The sequence below is a fragment of the Hevea brasiliensis genome, chromosome 2 (assembly GCF_030052815.1).
Source record: "Hevea brasiliensis isolate MT/VB/25A 57/8 chromosome 2, ASM3005281v1, whole genome shotgun sequence".
Classification (NCBI taxonomy): Eukaryota; Viridiplantae; Streptophyta; class Magnoliopsida; order Malpighiales; family Euphorbiaceae; genus Hevea; species Hevea brasiliensis.
Window position 1 is genome coordinate 4,303,957 of NC_079494.1, and position 17,016 is coordinate 4,320,972.

General features: G+C 34.6%; 3 protein-coding genes across 16 annotated transcripts; 1 reads left to right on the plus strand and 2 right to left on the minus strand.

Moving 5' to 3' along the window:
• Window positions 1-411: 411 nt before the first annotated feature.
• LOC110640051 (deSI-like protein At4g17486) lies at window positions 412-6,323 on the plus strand. 13 transcript variants are annotated; one of them, XM_021791214.2, is made up of 7 exons: window positions 418-755; window positions 1,934-2,016; window positions 2,256-2,312; window positions 2,684-2,810; window positions 3,466-3,723; window positions 4,516-4,803; window positions 5,711-6,323. In XM_021791214.2, exons 5-7 carry the CDS (start codon window positions 3,513-3,515, stop codon window positions 5,950-5,952), a joined length of 741 nt encoding a protein of 246 aa, XP_021646906.2. In that variant the 5' UTR covers window positions 418-755; window positions 1,934-2,016; window positions 2,256-2,312; window positions 2,684-2,810; window positions 3,466-3,512; the 3' UTR covers window positions 5,953-6,323. The 13 variants fall into 13 exon arrangements, with proteins under 13 accessions (XP_021646914.2, XP_021646911.2, XP_057988868.1 ...); XM_021791210.2 differs by having other exon boundaries at window positions 2,718-2,810; XM_021791222.2 differs by lacking the exon at window positions 1,934-2,016 and having other exon boundaries at window positions 412-755; window positions 2,718-2,810; window positions 5,717-6,323.
• Window positions 6,324-6,551: 228 nt separating this feature from the next.
• LOC110640050 (lysophospholipid acyltransferase LPEAT1-like) lies at window positions 6,552-12,159 on the minus strand. Of its 2 annotated transcripts, XM_058132836.1 has the most exons (8): window positions 11,429-12,156; window positions 11,001-11,120; window positions 10,842-10,879; window positions 10,610-10,674; window positions 10,044-10,112; window positions 9,007-9,140; window positions 7,752-7,892; window positions 6,552-6,947 (listed from the first exon to the last, which is right to left on the minus strand). In XM_058132836.1, the coding sequence occupies exons 1-8, from the start codon at window positions 11,954-11,956 to the stop codon at window positions 6,840-6,842; spliced, it is 1,203 nt and encodes a 400-aa protein (XP_057988819.1). In that variant the 5' UTR covers window positions 11,957-12,156; the 3' UTR covers window positions 6,552-6,839. The 2 variants fall into 2 exon arrangements, with proteins under 2 accessions (XP_057988819.1, XP_057988823.1); XM_058132840.1 differs by lacking the exon at window positions 10,610-10,674 and having other exon boundaries at window positions 10,842-10,872; window positions 11,429-12,159.
• A 2,122-nt stretch (window positions 12,160-14,281) lies between these two features.
• Window positions 14,282-15,361, minus strand: LOC110640057 (peroxisomal membrane protein 11A-like). Its single transcript, XM_021791227.2, has one exon. It carries the CDS (start codon window positions 15,348-15,350, stop codon window positions 14,559-14,561), a length of 792 nt encoding a protein of 263 aa, XP_021646919.2. The 5' UTR covers window positions 15,351-15,361; the 3' UTR covers window positions 14,282-14,558.
• Between the last annotated feature and the right edge of the window lie 1,655 nt (window positions 15,362-17,016).

Below are 17,016 nucleotides of genomic sequence, written 5' to 3' on the forward strand. Positions count from 1 at the left end.
TGAAAACATAAGTTACTTAATTTTTAATTTAGCAATACAAGTAAAAAAATATATTATGAAAATATAGAATAAAATTTATTACTTTAATATATTAATTATATTTATTATTTATATAAAATTAAAAGTAAATCTATTTTTATTATACAACATATATTAATTATATTAAATTACAAAACTAAATAATAATTTATTCAAAAAATTCCATTTTTTTTTTAAAGGTAAACAAAGCAGACACATAGATGAGGGATAGGACACCCACCTTGACAAAAATATAGCAATTTTGTAAAGGGCCAATGAATGTGTGCATTGGGATAATTCCACTTTAAACTGAATTGAAATAATTAAATACTTAAAATTTGAGAATCCAATAAAGTTGAACCTGTAAATGAACTAAATTAAATCAAATTGATTAATTTGCTTCAATTTCGGGTTCATAATCGTTTTCGGGCTTTTGGCAAAATCACGTTAACCATGGCAGAGTGATGCCTTTCCCTGTGATTTAACCCTCAAAAGTTAAAAACTGGTATTACAACCACACACGCTCACAGGGAATTTCAGCTTCCTCTTGGACTTTTTCTCTCTCAAATTTTCTCCCTTGTTCCTTTCTGCCAGAGATGAGTGAGTGTTTCAGACTCAACTAGGCCTCCTTTGGTTTTTTCTTAAAGCTGGCATTATTGCTTTCAACAGGGTGGAATTTTTTTTTTTTAATGAATGTGTCTTAATGGACTCTAATGGCTGCTACTCTCTCTAAATCTGTGAGTTCTTCTACTCTGCTTTTCTTTTCTTGTTGTTCTTTTTCTGTTTTCATTCAGCGCTTTTCCATTTTTTTTTATTGTCATTAGCTTTATAATAGTCCGTTTGCTTCCTGGAAAATTTCAAGAGAGCAAAAACCAAAACTTTCTTCTTCTTCTTCTTCTTCCCCTATTGGTTTGCGAAGCAACGGGGCGATGTAAGATACCAAGTTTTCCCCTTTCCTTTTCTTCTTCTGGGTTCTTGTGATTTTTAACCTTTCAGCTGAAATGAACAATTCTTGAGTGTTATCTTCTTCATAGTTACTGGCTGGTACCTACTTTATTTTACGTTGCCCGTGCAATGGATTCACTAGATCTGAGGTAATTCTGATCATATTATAAAATCTAGAGCCGTCACTGTTTTCCTCGAGCACTCAATGAGAGTTTTCCTTTGGGTTTTGAAGGCAATGCTGCAATCCAGATTATCTGAGGATTAATATGTTTGTATATAGTATTTAAAGGAAAATGCAAAACTTAATTGTCGAAATTTGGAGTTAAAGTAACTAAATTTCATAAAATTTTCTTTTGGGCGGCTCCTAAATTAAGAAGATTGGATCATACTCAGAAAACCAGTACTTAGGATATTTAGCTGTATTTATGTTATGCTGTTTTATCGTTGGGGGTGACTCCACTATCAGTTCATTATGCTTTTGAGTAGAGTTCCATGTGAAATTTCCAAGTATTCACAGCTTGAAGGGGATTGCTTTTAGTTTCTACTGAACATTAGAGTTCATGGGATTTTTGCACCAAACTACTCTATTTTGAAGGTTTTGTTTATATTTTGGCTTACCATTCTTTTTTCGTTTGCCAACTCTAACCAGTTGGAATAAGAATTTGTTAAATTTTTGACTCGACTCTTTCATATCTCTCTCTACTCCAGCTGATGTCAGTGGCCTTTAATTAGTTTTCTCTAATTATTTAGAATACATTAGTGTGCTACTGCAAAAACGTGTTGACAAGTTTGCAGATTCTTCATTTTTCTTCTCTCTCTCTCTCTCTCTCTCTCTCTTTTTTTAGTATATTAGGGAGAAAAAAAAAAAACCATGGAGTACTCTACTTGAAGTTTTGAAGTTTATTGTAGATTTATGGACTTTTCCTGATAATGTCCTGACCCCTATGTCATCATGCTTGAATTAGAACAGCAGTACATTGGGTTCGTGTATTTAACTCAAGTAGATAGGTAGAAAGATGCTGGATCAGTTCAAAAAGATTCAGAATCTCAAGAGTAAGATGTTTGTCAATGTTGTTGAAATTTCAAAATTAATTTTAAATAGGATTTGATCGAGGGAATTGCTAATGCCAGGAAATGGTTTTATCCCACAATTATTAAAGAGGAGTAATGATGACATAGTGAGAATTTAATTTTCTCTTTTAGTAACTTTTGGAGATCAACTTTTAACTTAGTATATATATTGCTTATTTGTAAAATTACCAAGGCGATTTTGTCTTTCATCAATTTTTCAGGGTGACTCAGGGACTGCAATACTATGTGCATGATTGGTGTAATTTAAAGCTTAGCAGGTTAGTTTCCCATATGTGCCTCACTGATCATATTTATCCATGTCAACAGTATATTTTTCTTCTTAAAAATAATGAGTTGAAATCCAAATATCCTGTGGGATGGAGGAAAAATAATTATAATCAATGGTGTGCTGTTATCTGCTTCACAACTGAGTGTCCACTTCTCTTTTTAACATCAAAACAAGACAAAATAACATCAAAAGGATACAAAAGAATCTACTAATGAGGGAAAAATTTTCTGAATTGGTATATGGTGTTCCATAGTATATGTATAGTGCAATGATAGGATTTGAATCTAAGATCCTTTCCTTTCCTGCTGGTAACATTACTGTTGTACTGTGACAACATTCCCATACTTCACATGAATTTAGGTTGATGTTCACTTGGAAAATGGAATTTATGCAGACAACTCTTGAAGTAGCAGCATCATGCCAAGGGGTGGAAACTACTTTGGCACAATCATTTGAGGACAAAATTTTTTAGATTCCTTGCTAGTTGGTAAGAGCATACACAAAATCAAATTATATGGGAGTCTCTTATCTTGATTGCTTCTCCTGGACAGCATCCTTTGAGCACTTCACTACAGTCAGACCATCATTTGTTCATTTTCATTCTTCTCATTAGATTAGTGAAAAATATCACTTTTTCCAATTGCAAAATTCTCCTAGGAAGCTAGTCATCTTCTTGCTGTAGTTTTGCCTTTGTGTCTGTAGTTCCTCCTCCTTGTCTCATTTTTTGGTGTGATCTCCGCTCTGCTTTTCTCTACGTTGTCCATTCTTCTGACCATGGTTTTTTCTTTCAATAAAAATTTGATATTTTGATTCAAACTTCTATATCATATACAATTTTTCTTTCAAGAAAAATTTGCTGTTTATTCTCCCCAGTTGAAACTCTAATTTTTGACATTTTGGAATCTTGAACTTCCATTATCAAGATTCCAACCATTTAGCTATGTTGTGACTTCCTGAATTTTGTCATGAATCAGTCATTTATCCAAAGAAATCTTATATGATATCAAAATTTTTCAAATTCCATGATAATTGTATTGCATATAATCAATAACAATATGTTTCTAAAGCCTTCTTCTTTCTTTTTAATCCCAAATATTTCATGCTTTAATGGGCAAGTTCTTTATGTTCTACCACATTTGCAGGTTGGGGAAAGGCTTTAATTGAATTCTAACCTTCCCCTTTAGGAAATATGAAATTTGGTTCAAAGAAAGGATGGAAATCCATTGTGCCCCTTCGTTTGAAAGGCAAATCAGCCCCCCGCTTCTGTTTGTTTCCCAAACCACGGTCAACTAGCTACGGTCCAGGAAGTGCGCCAGTTTATCTCAATGTGTATGACTTGACACCCATGAATGGCTATGTCTATTGGGCAGGCCTTGGTATCTTTCACTCTGGCGTGGAAGGTAATGCTTACACACTTTTATTTCCATTTCAAATATGAGCTAATTCAGAGTAACAAAATATTAATAATGAATGGAAAGGTTTAATAAAAAGGAAAGGAATGGGAAGGTGGGAAAAAAGAATTAGTCTTCAACAATATGCTTTAAAGAGGTATGAAAAAGTTAAAAGAAAACATGATTGAAAATGAGAGGTAAGACCTAGAATGGCATCTAGAAAAAGGATTTAGCTGCTCCAAAGCTTTCTATAGGTGTTGTCTTGAACTAATTACACTGGATGAAAATGATCCATATAGCCGACTTTAACTAGATTGTGATTATTAGTTGAGTAATCTAATGTAGAAAAATGTCAGTATTGTGATGCAAAAATTTCCACTTTTCTTTCAGATCTCATTGATAACAGTATATGGACAAGTGGAAATGCTTCTCCATATTTTTCATTCTTCCGTTTTTCTACTTTAAAGTTTAAATGTGAAAGACCTTTTCTCTGCCTCTTCCCCTCCTATGAAAGCATGGTAAAACCGTAAAAGTGAAATGAGTAGGGAGATTTTCTCCTCCTCATTTCCTCCTACCTTTTCCATCTTTCTCGTTATCAGGCAAAGTACGAATACAATAAACAGTGCATTTAGATTTATTTGAATGTATTCGGCATTTAGATTTATTTGATGTTCTCATAATAAATTGATTAACCGACACAAATAGGATTCCAAAAATAGAGGGTTAGTGCTCTTCCTTGTTAAATTTCTTATTTATATTGCTCTCCAATTTCAAGTCTGAGTTCAGATCTCCTCTGTGCAGTTCATGGTGTCGAATATGCATTTGGTGCTCATGACTACCCAACAAGTGGTGTTTTTGAGGTGGAACCTCAGCAATGTCCAGGCTTCAAGTTCAGGAAATCAATATTGATTGGGACCACATGCTTGGATCCTGTTCAGGTCAGGGAGTTCATGGAGCAGCATGCTGCAAGCTACCATGGTGATACATATCACTTGATTGTTAAAAATTGCAATCATTTCTGCAAAGACATCTGTTACAAGTTAACCGGGAAACCAATTCCAAAATGGGTAAATCGACTAGCAAAAATAGGTACTTTATTATATAACCCATTATCCAAGTTCTGACAATACTCAACTCAACTAAGCCTTTATCCCAAAAATTTGGGGTCGGCTATATAGATTCGCTTTTTCCACTCTGAACGATTTTGGGTTAAATCCTCAGAAATGTGTAATGCTTCTAAGTCATGTTGTACTACTCTCCTCCAAGTCAATTTAGGTCTACCTCTTTTTTTCTTTCTATCCTCTAACCTAATGTGCTCTAGTTGTCTAACTGGAGCCTCCGTATGTCTACACTTCACATGACCAAACCACCTTAATCTCCCTTCTCTCAACTTATCTTCAATTGGCACCACTTCTACCTTTTCTCTAATACTTTCATTACGGACTTTATCTAGTCTAGTATGGCCACTCATCCACCTTAACATTCTCATCTCTGCAACTCTTATCTTATATGCATACGACTCTTTCAGTGCCCAACATTCACTACCATATAACATAGCCGGTCGTATGGCTGTACGGTCAAGTTCTGACAATAATATTTTTTAAATATTGTTTGCACAATAGTAAGTTTTCTTGCTATAAAAATTTGGATTTATCTCCTGATTGCTTCTTTGGATTTTCATTATTACATGGGACTGCCGCAACATCCCTAGTTCGCAACTTATGGACATTCTCATTGTAGAGCATTCATTTTTGTGGTCTCCAATGAACTAAAGTATCCAAATTTAATGGAACTTGAATCTTGTACAAATTTCAATTTCAAAGTATTTTTTTACCCTTTTAAAACAATTTGTTATCTTGCTGATATATAAACTAGTTCTACTAGAAGTTGAAATAGCTCATATATGAATCCATGTTTACTTGATTTCACCTTTTAAAAGTTCATGATATTGTGTTGTTTATTTTTTTTCCCCATATCTTTAATTGGCTTGTGATAGGTTCAGTTTGCAACTGTATACTTCCTGAATCTCTGAAGATATCTGCTGTTCGGCATGATCCTGATGGCCAATCTTATGATAGTGAGAGGAGAAGGTTGAGAAGTGCTTTCAGCTGCCTGTCTTCAATCTCAATGCGACAAAAGCAGCTATCAACTTCTTCAATGTTTCTACAATCACCCTTGAAAGGCTGCCTCCCATGGGAGCTGAAAAGGTCTATCAATGGTTCCTTAAAGGAAAGATGAAAGAATTCATGGAGAGTATTTTTTAGCATGAGCTGATGGGGGCAGTGGCTGAAATCAATGGTTTTTGTGTTTCATGATTGTGTTACCATCCGGTGTGAAAATGATTAAGATGCTAACCTAATTCTTCCTATCCTGAGAAGAAGCTTGCCAGATCAACCCAGCGCCCTCATTTGAGTGTTAAAAGCTGTGTTCGATCCTATTTTATTATTATTTTTATTTTTAATGCTGATTACCATCCCCCAGTCATTTTTGTGTCTATAGAAGTTATGGTCTGTGGATCCATCCGTTGGCTCATTCAAGCTGTAGTGACTGTTCATTTTATTTGTACATAAAACTGCACTCTGATGCTTGTTAAAAGAGAGAATTGTTAAGAGTGGGAGTCCAATTTCATTTTTATACTAGGCCTGGTTCAAAAATGCCAGTATAGCTCTACTACCACGAGGACCACAAAAAACAATGGCATCAATATAACTGATTCTGCACATGATTCTCTATGATTTTTTCTTTTCTGTTAATTCTAGAATCATACAATGAATTGTACAGATGTTGTATCTGAATTAGCATAATCAAAACAAAGCTGCAGGAAGAGGAAAGAGATGTTTCAGCTTTACACATCCAATGTTTTATCTAAAGGTTTTGAGGATATTTGTGAACTCATTGGGAGTGCATGTACAACAGATAAAATCCCAGGAAGCTCTTAAATCAGATGCTTTACCATCACATTTAAAAATGTATTCAATGAGAATGTACAAAACAATAATGGCACATTAGCTTAATCTTTTGTTGGCAGCATAGGGAGAGAACCACCCCATGTCTTGGCTGTCATTTTAAGAGGAAATACCACTAGAAACTAAGAAGCTCCACTGAGACTGGATTCCATGAAATTATCAATCGTCTTTCTGATGCAAAATACTAGGCAGGCTATTATTACCATTGAGAGCAGCATGATATACTCGCTTCTCAGCTAGTCCAATATCTGACATAACTAAATCACCCTGCAGCCAAGACAAAAAGCAAAAGACAAACTAATGTTTTGATATAAATGCCAATGTCTAGATAAATTATCAAATCCAAATTAAGGTATAGAATCAGCATGATGACACCCCCAAGAAATTTCAGATGTTCTTGTTGCCATGCTTAAATGATACAGCAAAATTATATTGACAAATATCTTACAAGATCACCATCTTAAAGAGACAAGTTAGAACTGTATATAACTTTGTCATGGTTGACAATAATCTCGTGGAGTGTGTTAACTTATCATTACCATTTGGCCAGGACTTCTTGTAGATATAGGTGCAAAAGGTCCAAATAACAGAACTTGGAATTGCATCACAGCCGCTATTGCTATACAATAAAACTTTGACTTAAATTTCTACCATGCATCCCATCACATGTATTTTAATGACCATCCTTAGATGAAACCATACCTTTGCGCCTTGAGAGCAAAAGGCATAGATTATTCCCTCAAAAGAAGGGACTTAACCATCAGTAATGATGCCAAGCCACAGGTTTCCATTCAAAGTTGTTTAAGGTATGGCTGTGATTTATTGGTCTCACTGTTGAGTCCTCATGGTGCAAGGCCTTCTGAGTTCTGTAAATATCTAAAATTTAACATTGTTGATCAAGCTTGCAGGATGATTTCTAGCAGAATGTTTAACATCGATGTTCTAAGTAGTTGTGTTTCCTATCATAGCTCACAACTAACCCTCCTGACCTTAAATGGGAAGTATAGGTTCTACATTTATATAAATTCATTTCACAAATCCTACTATCTGACATTAATCAGAAAAGCAAACCTCACGAGCCATCAACCATCGGACATTATAAGCATATAGCTTTGGGTTGTCCTTCTCTTCCTGTGATGGATAGTAAACAGGTAACCTTTTGACTTCTATGTAATTTATGAATTGACATAGGAGAAAAATCACATGGCGCACCTGCAAAGGGAAATATGTATAAGATCAAAACTGAAAGATTGTCATGGAAAATGCAACATCTTCTCCCTGCATTATAGTTATATATGAACAGTAAAAAGTAACACAAGTTGACAAATTTGATTTCACATCACCATCAAGGCATTAATGCCATTTCTTTAATCATAATATATGAAAAATAGAGATAAAAAAGATCAGAAAGAATAAAGATTCCAAGGAAAATATAATCCTTGAAATATTTTAATATATGCCCTAATGCAATAGAAACTGGCTTCTTAATTTACTTCCTTGTAAAAGGGTGGTTTAATGTGGACTCCACCTCAATTATTTGCATTGTTGATCATTTTTCTGGAGCATCTTCAACAACAAAATTTGATTTCTCACTACTTAAATGGAGGAGTGCGAAGAGTGTGCTATGTGACAATAAGGTCCTTGACAAAGTAAAAGTTAAGTTCTGCATAATTGTGGTTAGACTAGCCATGTTGTATGAGAGTGAATGTTGAACATCTAAAGTACAACATATCCATAAGATGAGTGTTGCAGAAATGCGGATATTAAGACGAATGTATGGTATTATGATAATAAATAAGATTAAGATGGCCATATTCGTGCATGTAACACACATTGGGGATAAAATGAAAGAGAGATGACCTAAAATGACGTGGAGGCAAGTAGCATAAAAAAAATTTACATTTTTTTAATATTCATGCAGAATTTGTCTCAAATAGAGTTGAATGGCAGAAAATGACTTACATAGCCGATCTCAACTAATTTCAGATAAAGGCTTAGTTGTTGTTTTTGTTAGCTTAAATGAAGCGAGACTCATTTTGAATGAGATCTTATATCACTTCTGAAGTGAAGGCCTTTGGCACCAATATCTAGAGTGCCTAGATAAGTACAACGAGTCCATTAGGCATAAAAAAATTCATTTACATAATTTCCAAGAACCAAATCCACTGCACAATAACTCAAATGTAAAACTTTGTTGTTTGAGTGTTTAGACCTTGGTGATGCTGGACAATGTATAAAAAAGCTAATTAGATTGGGGAATTAATGCGATTTTATCATCTAAGCCTGTTAAAAGCCACGCAGGTTTTGCTTGCATAAGAAAACTCACCCCAGAAATTGAATCCCATGCAGGACTGAATCTTTGGTAAGGATATCTCAGAATCACTGGAAGTACAGGAGTACCAGCTAAGAATGCGCCTGTCTTAAATGGAAGAAGAAAATCTCCATTTGTAGTGGTGCCTTCTGCAGTACAATTGAAGATATATTAACTGAATGAGTTTTATTTATCATATATAGTGATTTAACAACTGCTCAACCACTCGACTCCTACAGTAGGTGCAAAGCTACTTTTCCTTGAAAGTGGTTTTCATATTCCTCATTTTGGCCTTGCAACGAAGTTCAGAAGACCAAATAACTCCAAAACTTTTGCTACCCTTTGAGGAGCATGTATTTTGGAATTTATAGAAGAAAACACAGTTCACTTTTTAGTCAAGGGAACACCATAAGAGAACCTAGGAATATCATTTTATGGACTTGCTTCACAAGCCATGGAATGTTCCACATGACTTAAGTACCTTTCATATTTCTTTGATTCCCAGGGTAAATAATTAAATTCTCATCTCTAATTTCCTTGGCAATACGAATCCAATAAATTCTTAATTTCAAAAAGATTTACAAAACCTACTTCCACATACTTCTGGTACCATAAATCAATCTAACGTTAAGACTGTTGGCCTTAAAAGAAAATCAAAATAACAGGGCCAACTGCATGAAACAAGAATCAGTGGCATTTCCTTATAAAGTTATTTCCAGGACCTGAAGACATAAAATACAGCTTGGAAACGTTGAAGATGAAACTCCATAAATTGTTCTTTGCCATTGATGAACCATGGTAGCAATACAAGTGCTGAATTGCAATCCTTAATATCTGTTATGTTCTTTGTATCACTTATTCATCATTATTTATATGTTCCTCACAAATGAATGCAGCTTACTTAAATAACACAAATGTGCTGCCAAATTAACAAAAAAAAAAAAAAAACCACTATGGAGAATAGAAAATATAAAAGTAGCAATGCATTTCATTAGACATGCACCAAAAAAAATGGAGGATGCACTAGGCAAACAAAGTATATCTATACTAACCGGGAAAAAGCATCATCATTGGAGCAGATGTATTCTGATTAGCTTCTCTAACTCTTTCAGTCACGACACCTATAAGAAGTGGAGGGCATTGAAATCTAGTCAAAAGCCATATGCTCTTTATAATAAGATATTACTTCAGCCAAAAGGGAGTATATATATGTGCTATTACTCTAAACTACACAGTTTAGAAAAAAAAAAATCATTAACATATGACTTCGAGGTTTGGAATGCATGTATCCCATGATTATGTCAGTTACCATAAAATATGAAATCCCGTATTAGTCCTCTTTTCCTAATGCAGACCTAATGTAAATAAATTTTTTTCTTGAAATAAAAACTTATTATCTAGCAATGCCCAAGAACACCTGAGCTGGGTCAGAGTAGCAGCTGGTAAACTATTCTACTCAGCTTCACCCACATCAAAGCACTTGATATCTATTAGGTGCACTTAACATGCTCTGAAAATTGTCCAACCACAAAATCAAACAGTAGGGGTAAAATATAATAGAAATATAGGTCACCACTTTCTCACGCATTAAAAAAAATGGCATTAACAATCTATCTACCTGCAACTCCTTTGAAGTCAGATGACTTCAACTCTCTTTGAACATAGACACAACCAAGGCACTTGCTGCCAAAAACAAGCCAGCAAATGAATTGAATAGCAAAAGAAAATACTTTAAATAAACTTCCAATGAAAAGAGGAGGGGAGGAGGGTTGAAGCCAGCAGAATTATATTATTTTATTGCAGTTCTATCTGTAAGACAATTAGAGAACGTTCATATACAGTGAAATAACCTGATGAGACCAACAAGAGGAAGTTTGGCCACTGATCTCTTCAGCAATAAAACACCGGGTCAAAATCAACAAGATTAAAAGATGGTCAAACCAGAAAAGTCTACAAATATAATTACCACTTGAACTCCAACATAAAGTAAATTGCAGATGCTAACAAACCTTGGCGACAAAACTTGGAAAACAAGAAGACATGTGACACAAAATATCCAAATACGAAACATGATTGGAGATTATTGCCCCAGGTCTTTCAGGTTTTCCAGATTGATTTTTGCCCTCATTCTGTTCAAAAGTAAGAAACAGAAAATGAAACGGGGAAAAGAATCAGTTCAGAACTCTGAAAAAAGCATAGAACTTTAAAAAGCATAGAACTTTTCTTTCTTTTAATAGCTGTTCACTGAATGTGATAGATACAGAATCCATAATCAATAGAAGAAGGTCCCAACAGCAAAAAATTGCACTTGTAGAATGATTGGCACAAGATTACAACGCGATATCCTCTATTCTCACTTAATGCAGATTATGGAAATAATATTCTATACGCCACGTCCTTGTAAATATAACGTATATGGCACAAGAGTGAAAATCACCTGAGAAAAAGACTTGTCTTTTGGCTGCTCTAGAATTCCATAGGTTTCCCTAATCCAATAAAATCCAAACACGAAAAGCATAACTCTAGAAAGAAACCTCCCAGACCTCACAATCACGGCCCTGCTCCACCCTCCCATATGCGCGAAATCCTCCTGCTCCTTCTCCACGTCCCGGTTCGGAGCAGAGAACAGCGTGCAAATCCTACAAATTGCGTAATAAAAGAACAATATTATCATTGCAAGCATAACTCGAATCGGTAACAAAGTCACCAACGCGAAGCCTAGCAGGGCCTTCTTGGCCAACTGCAGCTCGCCGCGTCCCATGGTCCCGTAGACGTCATTGCGCACGAACGCAGCGAATTTCTTCTCCAGCTCTTGGATATTCTCCGTCGCCATCCGGTTGGAGTCAGATTTGAGGAGAGGAAGGTCATCCATGGTGGAGGCATCGTCGGGGGCCACTTCCGGTTGAGATTTCTGTGGGCAGGGCTTGGAACGCTCCGTATTCTCGTCTTTAAGTTCCGTCTCCATTGTTTTATTGAAGAATTAAGGAAAATTTTATTGGCTGCTTCGTGTACTTGGCGCATCTATCTCTATCTATCTGTCTCCGAGGTTGCGGGTACGGCTTCGCGTAAAAAATCCTTAATTAAAGTTACGTGCAAAGTACCTTGGATGGGATTCGCTGGTTCATAGCCGTTGGATTTGAATGAATGGATGATGGAGGTTTGAAGCCAACAAATTTAGAATAATGGGACCCAGCAATATCCAAAATGGAAGTTTCTGATCTGGATTTTAGTGGGCAATATCCATTGACTGGAACGAACTACTATCACACTCGTATAAGTTCCATGCACGCACACTCCACATACAATGCGACCTAAGATATATATATGTTCATGTATTTAATAAAAAACGGTTGATAATTAGCTTTATGCATATTTAAAGCCTCTCACCAAATCTACCAGTTTTTATGGAAATCATTAATTTTACACAATTAACTATAAACTTAAATTTTAATTACAATTCATTTGAAAATAAATTTTTTTATATTATTTAATTCAATCAATATGATTCAAATTTAGCATAATTTAATAATTAAAATTCTATTATCTTCACCTTTTAAATTATCCTCGATAATTCAATAAAAATTTATAATATCCTCTTATATTGAAAAAAATATATATGAATTTAGTTTCGAGTCCCATATCTATAGCTGCCAAATCTCACAGCTTTGACGCCACATTAAGAATCACGGATTTTAGAGCGCAAATCCATAAACAAAAAGGACTCCTTCATGAACTTGGCTTGAAACGAACTCTCCACCAAAATAAATTACATCATTTTAATTTGGTTTGCTTTGAACTTACATGTCCTTTCCATTTATCACCCATTGTCGATGTAGAATTTTGTTTCCACCTTCGATGTTCAAACAAGTATGTTAAGGTTACTGTATAGCAGTATAGTAGGTTGCTGGTTTTTTTTTTTTTTTTCTTTTTTCTTTTTTTTAGAGAGTGTAGTAAGTTGCTGTTAGTTTACAAATATTAGGGATTTTCTTTCTTTTTAAAACAACAGTAAAAAATTGCACAACTTAAAAGTGCTTTCTCTCGTCATGCAAAATTCTGCAGCATAAGCATAAAATAAATAATAGGACTGTCAACAGCGCTGAAGCAGCCAACGAAATAGGCGAAACTGGTTTCCATTGTTGAAAGCTGATATAATTGGTATAGGACGCACAAGGGGACAATTTATGTTCATTTTGTGTGTTCTGTTTTGTTTCAAATAAGCCAGATGAAATGCAGGTAAAATTCTGATTTCTGAGAGGCACCACCAGTATGCAAATTGTGCCTTTAAAAATCAGAGATTCAAAATTGCTAACCCAGAAGAAACATGGGAGATTAGGTCAAGCTCCCAATCATTCGAGTCAGTACCAGGAACTACTGAACTCTGCAGGCCTATAGGAGTTTTGCTTTCTGAACTTTGTTAATGAGCCATGGAAATCAAGGCTAATATATGCCCTGATGAATCGGCAAGCTTGGCCTTATTTGGGACCCGTTGGCCTAGCAACTAAATTGTGAAGAATTCCAAACGTTAACTTTCTTCATTTTGACACAACTGTTTGATCGTTAGGCTACTAGCAACTTGAGGACCTTCACTTTTTTATCACTGCTAAGGACTAAGGAGGTGTTTGGTATGAGGTTGAAGAAGGTTAAATGTTAACTTGGAGAGCCTAGGTTAATAATTACTCTCTTTAAAGGTTAAAACTTACAAGAATAACATTTAACCCTTGATTTTTTAAGGTTCTATCAAACACACCCTAAGATGAAACAAAACTAATACATTGATAACGGAAGTTTCCCATTTGACTGCCAAAATTCAATCCCACAAGTCTGTTTTGCAGTATTAACTCAAATGTTGCAAGTTTTGAGTTGAGTTTCCATCATAAACTTGTTATCTCTAAACAATTTGATAGAAGTACAGAAAAGGAGCACACCCTTCAGAACCAAAATGGAAAGAGATGATGATAATGATATTTAGCTGAGAGGATATATAGGATGTTCAATCCATCGTATCTTCAAATAACAGACTCAAATGAACCAAGATTTTAGCACAAAATACTATAGTTCAAAATCAAGTAATGGACAAGCACCCTATGATCACTAACAAGCAAGATTAAGAAATAATGAATTCAGCTCAAAATCTATGAAATGTAAGGATAGAGAAAAACAATCATATAGGACAGAAATCAAATCAAAGGAACCAAGCAAGTTCCTATAAGCCAGAACTTCGAATCTTAAATGGAGTTGGATTTTTACTAATTGTTCATAGAACTATCACTTAAAACTATGGATTTCCAGAAAAAAGAAACCAAAGTGTATGATTTTATTATTATGAAAAAGATAGAAGCTTAGAAACAAGGGAGTCACTGCGCTTTAGAGGGGGGACATTTTATTCTCCATCCCAACAGCAAAAGAGTTTTCTTACCCCTTTCTTTTATCTTAATTTTTCAGCTACAAAATAACATCATTGCTTTCTAATTTTCTTCTGCCAATAGAAAACCTGAAATTCACAAATTAAATAAATGTAAAAGAAGCCTAATTCTTCAACAGTCATACCTTTTGAAATGATGCCAAGCTCAACAAGATACCCAGTTCTTGTGAGCACTAATCAAGGCAGACAAAAGTCCTGCAAACGATACCAAAAGCGGCGCCGAGAGCCGCCCCTTCCCGTCTCGAATATCTGCTAACGCCATTAACCCATCAGCTAAGTCCTGTATAATCGAAAGTTTCTTCATCAACTTCTTCTCTCTCAGCTTCTTCATCTTCTCTTCTTCCACTCGATACCCATTTCCTCTCACAACAGCAACCTCAATGGTCGATTCCAAATAGACCTCATCTTCAATTAATTTCTTCAAATCCCTAATTTTGAGAGAAATACCACCTATGTATCCTATAAACTCAAACCAGGCACTGATTTTTCCCAAATTTTTTGAGTGTTTGCTATCGATCAAGCCTGCTTTAGCCAGCCAAACGAATTGTTCGACAAAATAATACAAGCCTTCGCCTCCATAAGCAATAATGGCGAGGAAAATTTCTTGTTTCGAATGGAAATGAGAGTTTCTAAGAGCGTTAAGGTCCTGAACAAATTTGCCGAGTCGAAAGGCTTTGCGACTCAGTCCTACGCTAGACTCGAAGCTCTTTAACCGCTGAGTTAAAATTAGAGATTCGGGAAGAGCTGAGGAGGCCAAAACGATCTTGGAGGCGTAACGCGAGATCTTAAGTAGCTTGTCCACGCCATCTCGCTTAGCTAGGTAAGCTTCCAGGTGGTTGAGGAAGTCTCTGTCTTTGGTTGGGGATGGTGGAGCTAGGGTTTCAGGGGTTGGTGCTGGAGCGATCGCTGGCTTCTGTGTCGAAGTCTCGGAATCCATGGAGAAGTAGCTGCCCGTTGGGTTGGAACAAATTTTTTCAATGGAAACGGAGAAAATGGAGACGACGCCGCAGGATGGAGCAGGCAAAACGGCAGCGTTGAGCACTAAAAATGGGTTGGTTTGGTACCTGTCGCTCTTGCTTTGCATTGTTGTGTGTGCCACACGCAATAATGATTGGCGAGTGGCGACAAAAGTATCCGTTTAAATATTGGGCCTTAAGTTACTGAACCCGAGTCCGGAGTCCATATATAAACCTGTTGACGAGCCTGTAGTCCAATATCACGTTGGACGTGAAGAGCGAGTCCATAATTGAAACGGGTCAAGTCCGGATCACAAAATTCAAGTACAAGTTTTAATTTTAAATATTTTAATATTGATTTTTTTTTTGAATAATTTGAAAATTCATTTACTAGCTTAACCAATTGGGTAAAAATAATTTGTGATATAGTTTTATTGAATATAATAATGATTTATATCTCAAATATATAATCTATTTTTAAATATTAAATAAATAGTAAAATTTTATTTAGTTAGATATTTTGCTAACTAGAAAATTTTTATATTTGTAATTTTATGAAATTGTTAGCGTATAATTAAATCAAATTCTATTAGAAATAGTAAACTTTGAAAATAAAATTAAAAAAAAAAGTATGAAATAACTAAAGCAATGGGAGGAAAATGGACAAAATTATGGATATTCAAACATGATAAACTCCATTTTCTTTACAAATTTTTGAAATTTTAATAAAAAAAGAAAATTCTTTATCTCATATATTAGTTTTTAGACAAAAATTTATATAAGCTCTAAATATAATGAGAATTATGCAAATATAAATTTTACCCAATAGAAAGAATTAATTATTAAATATATTGAGTATATTAATAAATGATGTAACATATATTAATTTCATGTAAAATTTGGTTTTCATATTTATATAAAGGAATGTTGTATAAATATTGGTTCTGAGTTTTGGGAAAAATATAAAAAATAATTACTATATGATTTTATGCTTTGACATATAAAAAATTATAGTTTAATTTTTATTAAATTGATACGTTGTGTTTAGTAAACGTGGTTCAAACCGTTAGTTATCGTTAAAAGACATTGATGTAACAAACATATAGTATTGACATAGAGACACATAATACACATAATGCTTACGTAGCACCCAACTGATACTTATGTGACGAATACATGGTGCTAATGTGTTGCCATGTTAGCTCCACTTGGACATCATGATAGCATCGTTTAATAGTAATCAACCGTTTAAATTACATTTGTTAACAGATGAAAACGTATAGCGTCAAATTGATAAAAATTAAACCACGGCCTTTCATGTGTCAAAATTCAATTTTTTTTTCTTTTTCCTTTATTCCTAATTTTCCAAATCCAGCTATTCACAATAATGGTTTAATGGTAAAGATACATTCATTCAATTACTTGATTAACATTCTATTTTATTAGTTTGCATCTTATTATGTGTGATATTTAAATACAAACTACACTATAATACGGTTCTATATCTTGTGATTAAAAATTAAAAATTACTGTGAAATTATAAAAGAAAAAATTTCATATCTCTTAATAATGATCAATAATTTACATTAAAAAAGCTTAACGGGTCACTCCAGACCAAATAAAAAAGAAATTAACTCTTCTAAACCC

Excerpts from the sequence above, each read along its gene's own strand:
- LOC110640051 (XM_021791219.2), top strand. The coding sequence starts at position 3,513 with ATGAAATTTGGTTCAAAGAAAGGATGGAAATCCATTGTGCCCCTTCGT. Across the intron at positions 3,724-4,515 it reads CTTTCACTCTGGCGTGGAAG|TTCATGGTGTCGAATATGCA; the intron begins GTAATGCTTACA and ends TCCTCTGTGCAG. Across the intron at positions 4,804-5,710 it reads AAATCGACTAGCAAAAATAG|GTTCAGTTTGCAACTGTATA; the intron begins GTACTTTATTAT and ends GGCTTGTGATAG.
- LOC110640050 (XM_058132836.1), bottom strand. The coding sequence starts at position 11,956 with ATGGAGACGGAACTTAAAGACGAGAATACGGAGCGTTCCAAGCCCTGC. Across the intron at positions 10,675-10,841 it reads CCTCTTGTTGGTCTCATCAG|CAAGTGCCTTGGTTGTGTCT; the intron begins GTTATTTCACTG and ends TGTTTTTGGCAG. Across the intron at positions 10,113-10,609 it reads TGACTTCAAAGGAGTTGCAG|GTGTCGTGACTGAAAGAGTT; the intron begins GTAGATAGATTG and ends CACTTCTTATAG.
- LOC110640057 (XM_021791227.2), bottom strand. The coding sequence starts at position 15,350 with ATGGATTCCGAGACTTCGACACAGAAGCCAGCGATCGCTCCAGCACCA.